The sequence below is a fragment of the Gadus chalcogrammus genome, chromosome 15, assembly GCF_026213295.1.
Source record: "Gadus chalcogrammus isolate NIFS_2021 chromosome 15, NIFS_Gcha_1.0, whole genome shotgun sequence".
NCBI lineage: Eukaryota > Metazoa > Chordata > Actinopteri > Gadiformes > Gadidae > Gadus > Gadus chalcogrammus.
The window spans coordinates 18881847-18898135 of NC_079426.1; the positions used below are offsets into that span (position 1 = coordinate 18881847).

At 43.3% G+C, this 16289-nt stretch overlaps 1 protein-coding gene across 3 annotated transcripts in view; it reads right to left on the reverse strand.

Annotated features, from left to right (window-relative positions):
• Positions 1 to 619: 619 nt before the first annotated feature.
• Positions 620 to 16289, reverse strand: part of LOC130405208 (atlastin-2-like) — a 30395-nt gene continuing 14725 nt past the window's right edge. For 2 of the 3 annotated variants that reach the window (XM_056610237.1, XM_056610238.1), the window contains exon 14: positions 620 to 15773. In XM_056610237.1, coding sequence (XP_056466212.1) covers positions 15642 to 15773 — 132 coding nt within the window. In that variant the 3' untranslated portion in view covers positions 620 to 15641. The remainder of the gene's footprint in view (positions 15774 to 16289) is intronic. The other variant, XM_056610240.1, reaches the window with a different exon arrangement.

Consider the following 16289-nt stretch of genomic DNA (forward strand, 5'->3'; position numbering starts at 1 on the left):
TAGGCCATCTGGCCGTGTCTGTTGGCCGTTTTCACACCTAACCGTGCTCAAATGGCCCCATTGTTCTCCGGCCTGCACTCACACTAGGCCATCTGGCCGTGGCCGTTGGGCGTTGTAACTGTGGCCTGGCCACGGTAGGCTCTTGTACATACGTCATCATGTCGTAAGTAACACGTCATCACCAAGCGTCCGCTGCATGGACCATAATAAAGTCTGCCGCCAGTCAGAGTTCTAACAACAATGGACAACAACACACAAAACACAGTTCGCACTTTGCTGAGTCTGTTGCTTATTTGGATATATGTTTACCGTTTAATGGGAAAGAAGGCTTGTCGCCTTTATTATGTCCGTGGTCGTCGCATGGACTATACGTCATCCAGCTCAGGTTGCGTAGCCGTGCGTGTGCGCGTGTCGGCTCATTAGCATCTGTACCGTAGCGGCCCGTGCCGTAGCAGCACACCTCTCCCAAGTGGCCAAATTGGCCCGGCCTGGCCAGACTGGCCACACTCACACTGGCAGATTTGAGCCCGGTTAGGTGCTAAAACGGCCACTGCCACGGCCAGATGGCCTAGTGTGAGTGCACTTAATTACTAGTCTCTACTCTCAAGGGTCTCAATGCGGCTTTGGTCCGTGTCTCCCCATTCTGAGGGAATCAATAGCAAACCTCTAAAATAGTAGGCTACCTACTTTTTCGTATAACATTCCGCTTTGTGATACCTAACAACATTAAATACAATAAATAACAGTTTAAATCTTAAATACCCACAAGCAAATTGCACAAATTCGTTGGAAAATAAACCCTGCAACACGGCCTTTAAATCAAGCCACAAGTGAAGGGATTTGAACAAAAGTAAAATGGAGTAGGCCTAAACAATGTAAACATGCACACCATCTAAGTAAATGTAAATTTGGAAATAAAGTTTCCAAATTTGTCCAAAGCTGTCACTTTATTTGGAATAAAGTGACAGCTGAATGAAAAGCGCAAAGCATTGCTAAAAATGTAGAAATGTACAATTAATTGAACTGAAGTATCTGAAAGGTCAAATGTATTGTCCTGTACTGCTGGTGCGTGCGTGCTTGTTGTGTTTCTCTTGTTTCTCTTTCATGTTTCTCTTGTGCGTGCTCATGATCTTTATTAAATCTTTACGATACAAACAAGAACAAGCAAACAGTCATTAATAATTGATCAACAGCAGAGCCAGGGGGAGTTTCAAATACATACATTAAAAATAGAGCATAACTGAATGGATTTAGCAGCATTCTTATTTTTTGAGTCATAGATGGTTTTGACATTCTCTTTTTCCCTACCAAAAGCAATAAAAGAAGGTTTAGAGTTACTAAATTTGGCTTTGTGAATATGTTGTTTCCCTAAAATGATCAACGAATTAATCAGGTACATTTCTTTGTTTTTTACTTTTGTTGTCATGGAAACCAAACAGTACATCTTTCCACAACAAAGAAAAATCAGCGACAAGTTTATCGGTAATGTATCGGGATAGATCTTTCCATAAAGTGGTGGTGTAGGGACATTGCCAGAACAGGTGCACCATTGTTTCTGTACATATTCCACATAAAGAACAGTTAACACATACGTCAAACTTAAACCTAAGGAGATATTGCTTAGCAGGATAATACCTATGTATGATTTTGAATGACATTTCTCTTACTTTATTCGTAAGGAGGTATTTTTAAGGAAGGTTCCAGATATTTCCCAAATTCAAGTTGTCAACAAAATTAGACCAATAGGGAACAACATTAGGGGTACTGTTGACATCTCTCTGGAATAAAGAGCGAATGTTACGATTATTATTCCTCATTGTGGTAGCGAAACATATACATGGCGCGTTTCCACTGCAGGGTGCGGAACGGATCGGATCGCAAAGGTGCGGATCGGGTCGCGTTTCCACCGCCAAAAGTGGGCGTGACCCGGACTTTGCCGTACCCGTTCCGGCCTCGTTCTCGGGACTCCTCCGTTGGGGTACCGAAAACGAGACGAGACGCCTGAAAGGGTCCCGGGAAATTCTAGCTAGACACCCCCTCCGTTGATTGGTCGACAGAATCATCACTTCCGGGTGACGCGGGGATAAAAACAAACAAACAGTAGCCTCGAGGTATTATTCTTTACAATTAACATGTCGTGTAAAACGCTTGCTTGGGCGAACAAGGAGGTGGAGACGTTCGTCTGCATTCTTGGGGAGGAAGACGTTGTTTACGATGTTTACGTAGCTGCCGCGGCGATCAACATCCGGCCTACCACAAAGGGTACTGTCGGCAGTGGAAACGCGACCTCGGAACTGAGCTGGGCCCCGTTTCCCGATAACGATGGATCCACGCTCGTACGATCATTCTCACGATGGATCTTGCGATCCATCGTCAATTTCTTTGGAGCGTTTCCCGAAACTCCTCTTAACGTGAACGCGCATTCGCTGCACTCACGACGTCGATTGTAACTGTCTACTGACACGGTGCTGAAAAGGGCTCCGTAGGAGGGGGAGACGCAGGAATGTCGCAGGAAAATTGTGTTAAAAAGGGTTAAAATATATCCCCATCAAGGACAACAGCAGAGTAGCCTACAAAATTTTTTTACTGCAATTATATGAATGCTAAAGACATTAAAACACAATTGATTAGGCTTAAACCGACATATATCAGTCCTAATCCTGAATGCACTGTGCGTTTCACGGCATTTTCCCCCCTGAAATAATTCCTCTTCACACCTGTGAATAACCCGGGAGACGTCCATGATGAGGAATACAACGAAGCCCACCGTCTGGCCCGGTGCATCGTTGAGCGCACGATCGGGAGGTGGAAGTTGCGCTTTAGATGCCTTCACAAGTCAGGCGGAGGGCTCCAGTTTTCGCCGGCCAAGTCATGCGCCGTGATATGTGTGACGGCTATGTTGCACAACATTGCAGCTAAGGCTGGGGTGGCATTGCTTGAACCGGAGGACGTTGAGGACGATGACGATGAGGAAGATTGGTGTGAGGACGGCCTCCCTCATAACTACGCGGCTGGTTTTCATGCGCGTCGAATAGTGATTGAGACTTTTTTTTAACCCCCTCCACCCTCCCTCATGTCACTAAACATTCCCGTCAACGTGACCAATTTTAATTTGTTTAATTTATTTATTTTTTTACATTATTTTATGCTACGTTTTATGAGTATCGTATGTCAGTCTGCACAAATCCCCCCACTTTCTCTCACACATTTTGAGTGCCCTGCCTGCGCAAACATTTTCTGGACTGGCCCGTTTTATTTTGGCCATTTTAACATCTTTATTAATAAATTAATTAATAATCTTTATTAATTACCAAACTAAGAACATAAAGGCGCAATGCGTTTTAATAAAACGCATCCAATATACGGAATGTCCGATGGTGACGCCACTGAGGCTATAGCTGACGATGCTCTTAGCGTCCTACGAGTACCTACGAGCACCCCTGGAGTACTCGTTAGCTACGAGCGTTTTCAAGACGTTCGTTCCCCACGATGCTTTCGGGAAACGCGGTGAAAACTCTACGATGCCCTTTCGACGCACTTCACGATCCACTAACGCCTCGTGCCCACTGCACCGTCAGTCAACGGACGTGGGAAGGCGTGGCTGACGGATGGGGGAGTAGTCTTTGCAGAGGCATCCGTCAGCCAATCAAATCGCTTCGCCGGGTTCTTCCCGCTTCTTCCTGCTTGTTGCGAGGCAAGATGACCCGCTTTCCCACTTTCCAGTATCGTCAGAGCCCGAGTCGCGTCACAGTGCTTAAATTTGCATACGCGATCTGATTGGATGACGGAACCGTCGCTGCCGAAAAAGTTGAACATTTTTCAACTTTCTGACGGTGGCGAACGCTCCAACTGAACGGACGGATCCACAATGCATTGCGCGTCCGTCCCCATTCAAAGTCAATGGGCAACGGACAACTGACGGAGGTAGTGGGCAAGGGGCGTTAGGCTAACGACGCTTTCGGGAAACGGGGCCCAGGGCTATACCGCCCCCTCCCTACGTACCGCACCTTTGCGATCCGATCCGTTCCGCACCCTGCAGTGGAAACGCGGCAGTTAACATTACCAACTGAGGTCAATTTAGGGTCCAAAGCTGGTAAACAGTCTGGTTTTCCAGTCCCTCTCAAGAGAGTTAAAATACCAGATGGGATGGCATCCGTAACAATAGTAAACTCTTTTGGGGTGATTGGAATGCCAAAAGTGTGAAGGAATTCAGAATAATTCAGCAAAGTTTCATTATCATTTAGTAATTTGGATACTAGAATTATGCTTCTATTGAACCAAGTTTTATAAAAAAAAAAGATTTATTCTTGAATTTAATAAGCCGATTATTCCAGATGAAGCACCTATGGGAGAAATTATGTTTGTAGATTAACGACCATGCTAAGAGCATTTGTTTGTGGAATTTGGATAAAATTAAGGGATTTATTTTCTATTTTATAATCACATAAAAGAAAAAAATCTAGACCTCCAACAATAGAGAAAATATAGTTATGTATAAAATTCCATGTAGATGTGGGATTTTTTAGAAAATGCTTTATCCAATTTATTTTAAAAGTAATATTAAGGGTTGTTAAATCAAGAAAATTTAGACCACCGTGTCAAAGGTGTTCATAATAACAGATTTTTCCAAATCTAACTGAAAGTAATTCATCAATGGAGTTACAGAGTTTTTTGTTGACAAACAAGGGGATAGCTGCATATGTAAGATGAGATAAACCTTCTGCCTTTGTCAACAATACTCGTCCTTTCAAGGATAAATCTCTCTGCAGCCATTGATTAAGGTTTTTCTTTGTCTTATCACTAATCAAATTAAAGTGTACAGAGCATCTCTCCTCCTAATTTTTCATTATATTAATCCCTAGATAATTAATCTTATCTTCGATTGGTATGTTACAAACCTGAGAGGTGTTGCTTTCTTTAAGGGAAAAAAGTTCACACTTCAGATTTAAGCAGAGTCCAGAAGCTGCGGAAAATAATGATATTGTTTGGCTGGCATTTTTTAAAAATAATGTAGTATCATCTGCTACTTGGGTGAGGATCACTTCTCTTTCTGCAATTTAAATTCCTTTTAAAGCACTATTTTTAATATGGGTGGAAAGAAGTTGTGTACATAAAATTAATAGGTAGGGAGAGGCAGGGCAGCCCTGCCGGATGCCTCTTTGCAGCTCAGATCTCGGCAAAGTCCCATTTTTTAATCTGATAGAGCTATTGCCTTTGGAGTACATTGTTCTAACAGCTTTACAGAAAAGATCACCAAAAACCAATTTCTCAATAGTTTGAAATATAAAGTTATGTTATACTGTGTCAAAAGCTTTATAGAAGTCCAACAAAAAGAAAAAGCTATCATCAGGACATAAAAATGAATAATCAATTATATCTATGACAAGCCGAATATTGTTTGAGTTATGTCTTTTTCTCATGAATCTGGATTGGACTTCAACAATAATAGGGTATAAAACATTCAATTGTTTTGCAATTATTGAGGCAAAAATGTTGTAGTCAGTGTTTAGTAACGTAATAGGTCGCCAAATATCAATCAACAGTGAATCATTTTTGGGTTTGGGGATTAATGAAATTAAGCCTTGGGTCAGTGATGGAGATAAAGAACCTTTTTCAACACTTTCGAATATAACTTCCAGTAGAAAGGGAGCTAAATCTTGTGTAAAAGCCTGAAAAAACTGCAGAGAGGCCATCAACTCCAGGATATTTATTAGTTTTACAATTTTCAATAGCCAATGTGATTTCCTGCAAGGTTATCATCGCAAAATTTCCTATCATCTTGAGAGATTGGTGTGACGATAAGTGGTTTCAAGAAAGTAGTGGCTGATTGATGGCAATATTGTGATTTGTATACATTTCTATAGAAGTCCAAACAGAAAACAGCTATGCTCTTCGGATTATAAATTATAGTATCGTTAATATTAAATTGCTGGATTAAATGGAATTTCCCATGATATCTTTCTAAGCCGAAAATATAGGCAGAGTTCTGTTCCCGATCTTCAAACCACCTTTTTCTTGATCTTATAGCCGTGATAAGAGAGATCTTATAACTCTCTTATCACTGCTACGCAGACGACACTCTGTTCTTTTCCCCAGAAGACCCCTCAATTTCGGCTAGGATCTCTGCTTGCCTGCGGGACATCTCTATCTGGATGAAAGATCACCACTTGCAGCTTAACCTAGCAAAAACTGAACTGCTAGTGTTCCCTGCTAAAACAGAGCATCTCCCACCATATCAATGTTCAGGTGGATTCACTCTCCCTGTCACCAACCAACACTGCTCGAAACTTAGGCGCAATAATAGACAATGGCCTCACCTTCACTGAACATATTGCTACAGTCACCAGATCCTGCAGATTCACACTATACAACATCAGGAAGATCAGACCCTATCTCTCCCAGTACTCAGCCCAATTTCTCGCTCAGACCATGGTCTTGTCAAAACTCGATTACTGCAACTCCGTACTGACTGGCCTTCCAGCATGTACCATCAAACCTCTCCAGATGATACAGAACGCAGCAGCCCGCCTCATCTTCTCACAACCAAAGAGGGCACATGTAACACCTCTCCTGGTCTCACTGCACTGGTTCCCCATCGAAGCAAGGATTAAATTCAAATCCTTGACCCTGGCCTACAGGGTTCTCGCAGGGTCCGCGCCATCCTATCTCAGTGTGCTTATACAGCCCTACACCCCTGCCAGACCCCTGCGCTCATCCCAGGAACGTCTCCTACGCCGCGCCAACACCACCACAAAGTCCCAGTCGAGACTGTTTTCCTTCCTGTTGCCACAATGGTGGAACGACATCCCGGGCCCCATCCGCTCGTCCCCCAGTCTGGACACTTTTAAAAAACATCTAAAGACTCACCTACTTCAGCTGTTCCTCCCTGCCTTAAGACGCTTAGGCTCCAGATCACTCAGTCCTTCTAAAAACAAATGTTCACTTCCCCTTCTTTTATCAGTTTGTGCTATGTTGGCACTTAATGTCATGATGTGTTTTTTTATATGTTGTATGTCGCCTTGGACAAAGGCGTCTGCCAAATGCCGCTATGTAAGTAAAGTAAAGTGAATGGAGACTGCATTATGATCTGTTAATGGGGTTATGATGATATTAACTAATATTTTATCAATATTCAATTGATCAGAAACTAACCAATAGTCCAATCGTGAACGTCTGGTGGCACTTCTATTGCTCCAAGTAAAGGCATTTATGTTAGGATTGTTAAACCTCCATACATCAGTCAAGTCGTATTTTTGCATAAATAATTGTACGTTTAAATTTACTGCAGTGGAAGCACGTGGAGGCCAACAGTCAATGTTGTGATCTTATATCATGTTGAAATCTCCCCCTATTTCTATACCTGAATTTGGAAAGCTATTAAGGGTATTTTGTATATGCCTCTCTAATGTTTCATGTTTCTCATGGTTAGAATTAGAGCCATATAGGTAAATAATTACCAAAGTAACGTTTTCAACGGTTAACACTATGTATCACTGACGGATAATAGAATAGTCCCTGGAAAATTATATTTTAGAGTCGCAACATCAGCAGAATGTTCAGACCCATGAGCCTGCCACAGATCATTTCTCCACTGGGATCTCCCTAATATACCATCATCCGGAACTGAGTTTGACTTTTGAATGAAACAGAAATCAGATTTGTGCTGCTTGACAAACAAAAATAACTCTTTGCGCTTAAAAATATCCCTTATCCCCCTGGCATTGAGAGTAATGAAGAAAAAGACGTATTAACAACAACAGATAGTCTTGGTCGCCTGCCGAGAAACTCACCTGAATCGAATATATGTGCTTGCAATTTCCCATGCAGCAGTGTCTTTGTAATTGTGACAAAGGCTCATCAGTAACATTATTATTAACATTAACTATACAATGGGTTATTGTTAGGCCTAATTTCTCTGATGTAAAGGGCAGATGCTAGACCACTGTGATTAGAAAATATCCACGACAACAATAGATAGCAATTAATTAAATTATTTTATTTGCATATTTATTTCTTAGACCCTAAGGCCCAGTTCAGACTGGGCGGCTTGCAACTCGCAACTCCTTGCGTCTCCTTGCGACGAGACGGGCTGCGACGTTCTAAAACTGGGCTGTTCACACTGGCTGCAGCGGGCTGCGACGCTAGGTGGTTTCCCTAGCAACTGTGAAATCTCTGGCACAGCTGAGAGCCGCAACAGCATCATTTGCGTAGGTTCGATTAGTTAGGTTTGCGATTAGTTAGGTTTGCAATTAGTTAGGTTTGCAATTAGTTAGGTTTGCAATTAGTTTTATTTTTATTTTGCTTGAGAGTAGGCTAGAGTTACTGTGTTTTGCCATTCTCCGGATATCGGATATTTCAATCTGATATTTTTATGCTGGGGTGGACAGTACGGTACCGGGACGGAGTAAGGCCGCGACGTACAAGTTGTTCTGTGCTGTGATTGGCTGAAGAGAAATAGTTAAATCGCCGCGTTCTAAAACTGGACCTTGCGATTTGACATGTTCAATCTCTGGCGACTCCTTGCAACTCCTTGCGACTCCTTGCAACGACCGGTTCACACCGCCCCTGCGACGTTCTAAAACCGTCTCGTTGCAAGGTGAATCTTTGGTCTGAACTGGGCTTAAGTGAAAAAATAGCCTGTTTGTAATTCATATATGTACATTTATGACAAACTCGTGAGGAAATCTGCCCCGTTAGGACATCACAGGTGGGCGTGTCCACCTAGATGTGTGACGGATAGATGAGCAACGTTTTCTACAGTCCACTGGGTAGGCTGGTAGACTGATCTATCCAGCACACAACTAGGTGGACACGCCCACCTGTGATGTCATAAGGGGCAGATTTCCAAAATGGCTTGTACCGGCTAATCAAACCACACCGGGTGGCATGCCATGGGACCTTTAAGAAGTACGAGTGTCAGAATGGGCAGACGTCTTCAATGAAAACAGCTGAAAATGAAGCCGGTATGAAACTAAAACTGTGATTCTGAAGAAAGTTGAAGAAAGAAATGATTCCGTAGATTTGTTAAATGGTTTGAACGAAGATAAACGGTTGAAAATTGATTTAGTTAAGTCCTCCAGTTGAAGTAACAGTCCCATTGACTCCAATGTTAAAAAAAAGATAGTATTTTAAAGTAGAATTTCTTAAAAAGTATTAAATATAATAATCTGAAAAGAACCGTGTGATTCCAAGCTATTCTGAACATTTCAGGAAGAAGATAGGACCCAAAGTTTGTAGAGAATAATAAAGAAGAAAGAAAGATAGAAAGAAAGAAATAATAGAACTTAAGAACAATAGTTGAGTGCTGCAGCACTCACCTTAATAAAGATTTTGTAGTAAGATTACATTACATGGACGCTTTGATAGGGAAAACAGGGAGGTGGCCATCAAGGCTGTGCTCCCTGCAAACCACCAGCCCCTCACTCTCTCCCCCATTGACGTGTGTGCAGCACTGAGCAGGACTAATGCACGGAAGGCTGCTGGGCCTGATGGTATCCCCGGACGGGTTCTCAGGGCCTGTGCTGTGCAGCTGACTGAGGTCTGGACTGACATTTTCAACCTGTCACTAGCCCAAGCAGTTGTCCCCGTTTGCCTCAAAACCTCCTCCATCGTGCCGGTGCCAAAACACTCCACTGCAGCGAGCCTGAATGACTTCCGCCCAGTTGCACTTACCCCCATCATCTCAAAGTGCTTCGAGAGGCTAGTCCTGGCTCACCTCAAAACCTGCCTGCCACCCACACTGGACCCTTTCCAATTCGCCTACCGCCAGAACAGGAGCACAGAGGATGCCATCTCCACGGCACTCCACTCCGCCCTCTCCCACCTTGACAACAGCAACACCTATGTCAGAATGCTGTTTATTGACTTCAGCTCAGCGTTCAACACCATCATCCCCTCCAAACTGATCACCAAGCTTACTGAGCTGGGCATCAACACCTCCCTCTGCACCTGGATACAGGACTTCCTAACCAACAGACCACAGTCTGTCAGGTTGGATGAACACACTTCCTCAACCCTCACCCTGAACACTGGCGTTCCACAGGGCTGTGTGCTGAGCCCCCTCCTCTACTCCCTCTTCACCTACGACTGCACAACTATACATGGTTCCGATACGATTGTCAAGTTTGCAGACGACACTACGGTGATTGGTCTCATCAGCAACAACGATGAGACGGCCTATAGGGAGGAGGTCCAGCACCTAACTGCATGGTGCGCCCAACAACAACCTGGCTCTCAACACTAAGAAGACGAGAGCTCATCGTCGACTTCAGGAAGTCTAGAGGTGGCACACACACCCCCATCCGTATCAACGGGACGGAGGTTGAGCGTGTCACCAGCTATAGGTTCCTAGGTGTCCACATCTCAGAGGACCTCTCTTGGACCCTCAACACCTCTAAGCTGATCAAGAAGGCTCACCAGCGTCTCTTCTTCTTGAGGAAATTAAAAAAGGCCCATCTGTCTCCTCAGATCCTGGTGAACTTCTACCGCAGCATCATTGAGAGCATCCTTACCAACTGTGTCACAGTATGGTATGGCAACTGCTCTGTCTCTGACCGTGGTGTAAACTGCGCAACGCATCATCGGTTCCTCACTCCCCTCCATCGAGGCTGTCCAGCACAAGCGATGCCTGCGAAAGGCGCGTGGCATCTGCAAGGACTGTTCTCACCCCAACCACAGACTGTTCACCCTCCTCCCCTCTGGGAGGCGCTACAGGTCTCTCCGGACCCGGACTAGCAGGTTTAGGGGAAGCTTTTTCCCTGCGGCTGTCACCCTCCTAAACTCTACCCCCCCCCCCGCGGCCATTCATTGCACTAATCCATGCTAGTTGACTGAACAATTATCCCTCTACTTGAATTTACATATCCCCTGTATCAACACCCATAGTACTCTATTTTTATTTCTATTTCTATTTATATCCATGCTAGTTGACTGAACAATTATCCCTCTACTTGAATATTTATATTACTATATTTATATTTACTGCACTTATTGTAACTCTATGCTGCTCTGATAATTCTCTGATAATTCATGTACAAACTGCACTTTACTGCTCCTTTGCACTTCCGGTTGGTCACAAAACCTCATTTCGTTGTACTCTGCACAATGACAATAAAGTGAATCCAATCCAATCCAACATAAATACAAAAATTAATTTATTTTTATAGTTTGAGGGGAAAATTGTCAATAAGGTTGTTTTTACCAGCTCCACGCCGTCAGCCATAAACTCCCCTTCACTGTTTTTGTTTCTTCCTAAAACTAATTTGTTGCCCTCTGCTTCTCACTGTTTTTTATTTCCCCATTTACAAAGACTTGCATGCTTATCATCTTACAATCCCTGTGTTGTAGGCCTATTTTATTATCTTAATTAGTGGTATCAGTCATGCACTCATTCACTTTAACTAATTTTCTCCAAAGGCTTGTTTTTTTTTTAAATATAAAAACCAGTACATTGTTTTGGTCATTCACCTTCATGGGAACTAGATTGATGGACTAATACAACTATTATAACTATTAGAAGACTACTACTACCACCGGTATTTGTTCTCATCCCTGTAGAGTTTACGCCCCTCCCACTGCCCCCAATGGGATTAATTAACCCAAAAATATGCCCGGAGAATTACAAATTACTCATTTTTTCTGATCATTGGTATCATTGGTATAAGGGACTAATGGGGACTACAAGAAGCACAGTTTAGCACTGAAACATTTGGGTGAAGATTCTACTGAATTGGACGAGATTTCGGAGCGAGACTTCCTTGAGCGAGTATAGTAGCGTGTATTCGTTCAACGGCACACCTGTGAGAGTGAGAAGATAAACAGTCAGCTAAACTCAAATCATGTGCGCCTTTAATACTTCAAACAAATGCAATGATTTACATGACTCGTATGAATACAAGTACAAACTGTGAGACAATTGAAACAATCAGGTATAACGCTTAATTACTCTAGCCTAATTAATAAATCATATCCACATAATGCAAGATGTTGGTTGATATAGACTGCATTATACAAGGTTCCTGATATACTTATTTCTCATACAAACTGTGTGCTATGTATGTGCTAATATAAACTGGTATTTATCAATAAGTACTCATCAGTAGAAAACTAGCAAAAAATTATTAAACTTATAGGTTCCAAGTCCCAAAACCTCAACTTCACACTAATGACAAGTCAGGTCACTCAGCATTTATAAATGACTGGACAATTCACGTCCTTAGAAAGCATTAAGACTTTTGTGGGAGAACATGAGATTTATGTGAGCATTGGTAGTGCTGCAATGGTACTTGAGGCATTTCCAGCCTTTAAGTGTAATGAGTACAATCTTAGCAAGGCATAGACTTCACCTTAACTGAAATCATGGAAATACATTGATTTCCAAACTTTAAAAATAAATTTAAGTTGTTGGTTTTGCATACATTACCTCAAACCATTAACACATCTTACTAATTTATCTTCTAACTTATTGCTATGGATTACAAGTACTAATGTCAGAGCAATGCTCCATACACTATTTGCCACTTCATTAATGCTTTAAAGTTGCAGTTATAACGTACTCTTACTGCTCTCAACATGAGATCAGCCAAGGATTTCAACCGTACGCAATATATGAGGGCTTCTTTGCAAGCCCCATCCGGACAACGTTGTCCAGCCTAGTGAATGCGGAAACATGTTCCTGTGTCTGAGCACTTCTGAGCTAAGAATCTCATCCACTTTCTTTTAAATTACACCATCACTCTTGCTAAATACTATGGGCCTACCATGTTGTAGGGCACAACATATTTTACTTTTACTGGCTCATTATACAACAAATACGTACAATTCCATGCAAGAATTTCCCAAAACACTCCTACAATAATATGGGATAAGCAACAATGGTCCATGGTGAATTGAGCATCTTAAAATCTATTTTACAACCTGCAGCTGATAAAGACAAGGCCGACAAAATTGTATCTATAATTAAGGTAAACACAGATTTTATTGAAAAATAAATTACATGAAATGTATTTGAAGGCAGTTATGAAGATAACCGATCATTACATTAAACAAAAAGGCGCTTCCAACAAATATTAAAACTATTCTCTGGCCATGTTCCAAACAGCTGAAAATTGAGAAAATCAAAATGGACCAGTTTTAGCTGATAAAATTCAAATAACAAATGAAATTATCTATAAAATGTATACATTTTATTTCAATATTTGATCTCACATACACGCCCTACTTGTACTAAGTGCACATAAAACCTACAAGACCGGTTGTGGATGGAATCTTTGAATGGAACACATGAGGCTGTGATGGAGCTGACCCCAGGTGAGTCAGTTTGTCCATCCCTCCTGATTACAGCCAACATCATCAACAGGACATCAGCATCACAACACAAGGGATAAGACAGTGTCGAGCAAGACCTACACTTTGAAGAGAAATCTTGATAAACAAATGATGAAATGAAACCCAGAGCTCTTGATTTTCCAGCCGTTCGGAGCTCATCCATATCTAGGATTTCAGGAAAATGCTCAGATGAAGTCAAGACAATGTTGAAACAACAGAAGAAATGACAGCAACCTACAGGCTGAAGGCAGATACTCTCAAGAGAGAATGGTGAGAAGCAGCAAAGTACCGGTGAGGCCAGGGGTCTACAGGAAACCTTGCCACGGCGTGGGATGTTGAGGCTTCGGTGAAAGACGGCGAGACATTGATAAAGGGATGTGTGATGCCATTTTCTTTCTGGCTACTACAGTGGGTACATCCCTAGCTCTTAACACCATGCAGAGTCCAAACAATGGCAGGAAGCACACTAAATACCAAGCTCAAATAAAATCATGTCTCCTGCTATAAGCCGCTCGGAAGAGCCTGACTGCTTGGTACAGGCCCCGTTCCGGTCTACCACCACTAAAGACAAAACTAGTCATCCATGGGGATGGACTGATACTGGGTACAGTTGCAGAGGGAAGCCGAGCCTAGCCCAAATATATAATTAACCATCATGTGTTGCCATAGTGTTTAAAAGCTAAATTGTGAAAAAACATGATTGCCTTTTCCCTGTAATAGTTCTGAGAAAAGTAAAATATATTTCCACACAGCCTTTCAGTTCAGATAGGGCTTGATTGTTTAATCAGACAATAAAATTAAAATTAGATCCAACTTCTGTAAAGAGGCTTAGGGTTGTAGCTACAATTAACTGTAGGGAAAGAATTATACCATGATATAATCTAAATATTAGATCAAATAACCATACCGAACAGGGTCAAATCAAAGTAAATGTCCAGCTCTGAATATTGTTTGTGTTAACTGACGGAAGACGATTGCCGAGACTGCTATCATCAGCGTAAAAATATGAACAGTCTCAAGTCTGCCTCGGACATTACACAGCTATCCCTGAATTACCGCCGAGTCCTTACGCTGCGGGCTAGCGAGCTGGATGTCAGAAACGGGGCACACACAGTGTACAGTTGCTACGTAGCGCGCGTCTGCAAACGGCGGGTTTTCCAGTGTTAACCTGTGGAGCTGGAGCCGCTGTTAGCATGGCACATCGGAGAAGACCAAGACATTTTTTATACTCCTATTTTGGTTCGAGGCGACCCATTCTCGGCTTTGCTCCGAGGCTGCGATCGGCATGCCAATTTCACCCCACCAACCACCGGGGGCAGCAGAGCGCAGCCAGCAGGGAAGCCCTTTTCAAAGGGTCCTTTTGCTTACAGTATTGGGACACTTCAAACGGGAGGGACTGGCATGCAGCAAAGCATGACGGGGGAAGGCGGATCATACTTTGGTTGTGAACAGTTCAACAGTCCTAGGATGTGTCACGCATATCTACAAGGTGAGGGTGGTGGTGGACAGGGGAGCGGGGAAGCGGGTCAGAGCCGGCCGGGTCAGTGAGCCTTTAGCTTGCCGTGCTGAGACGCCGGCTCCGTCAAGCTGGCTTTCAGAGAGTTCACCACCGTCTGTCTGACGTTGTCCTCCATATAATGTTCGCTAAGTGGCTTCAACACCTGCAGGAGAGGAGGAGGAGGAGGAGAGGGAGGAGGGCAGAGAGGCAGGAGGTGAAAGGGGAAGGGTGAGGAGCAGAGCAAAAGGTGAGGAAAGGATATTTTGGGTGAGAGCCAGTGCTTATAATTGTGGATATGAATTTAAGAAACAAGTAATTGAAAAAGTGTGCTAACGGATTACAAGGACAAAGGAACTGAAAAAAATAAGTGGAAGTGTGGTTAAGGAACTGAAAGATACAAAAATGAGGGCGGAAAACTAAGAAGTGCTCTGCAATCCAAAATGCATTCCAAATCGGAAATATATGTACAAGATGGCATAAAAATTCAAACAACCAACGGACACAAAAACACATAATTAACAACCATAACCCAACCCACCAAATCACATCCATCACAAAATAGGGGTTTAAAAACCGTGAGGCAAGGTGCATGTCCGGGAGGTCCTGAGGAGAGCCTGTTTTGGTCCGTATTCAGGGGTTCAGAGGTAAATGCCTGCAGACAGAACGCCCCCCTGGCGCCTCAACACCGCAAGGCGAGCACAAAGCAGCCGAGGCAAAGCAGAGAAGTGTAATGTGGACACAGAGGAAGTCAGCACACCACAGAAAGCTTGGGAAGCAGTCTCTGTGACCAGGAACAAAAAACACCAGAACGAGGCAGCTAGTGTTTTTTGGAGCGGTTGTTGAGTAGCGCTGCGAGAGAGCCCATTGCTCCGCCCGGCGAGAGGGAGCAGAGGAGAGAGGCGGGCTGAGCCAGGCCTCCCTCGATCGGCTGCCTGAGCCTTGAAAACACCTGCGATTGGACGAAGAGCAGGAGGGAGGGAGGGGGAGCAGAGTTAAACCGTCTGTGAGAGACATGCCCAGCAGGGATAAACTGCATTTCAACTTGTTATCCCATGAGACGCAAAAGGACGTATTCAGCCGGATTTACTCTTCTACATACAGCATTTCGGCCGAGATTGCAGAGCTGCCAGGATTCACACTTCCACGTCACTTGAACGTGTGCACAGGCTTTGCTGAACCGGGTAAACCAGGTACCGGAGTCCCTTCATACCACTCTACTGAATATAGTTCTGATGTACCCATTATGGAAAGCAGTTAATATTGTATTATTACAATATTATTATACTTTTTGAAAACAAAAGACGTTGGTTCTGTGCTTGACTAATCAGTTATCATTTGACATCTACGTCCCCAGAGACGCCATGTTGCTATCCGCTCGTCGGCAGCCCGTCTTTTGCGTACGTGTTGGTCTGCACCTGGTAAAAGGGGCGTCTATAGGTCTCTGCATAGCACCGTTGTACTTCAC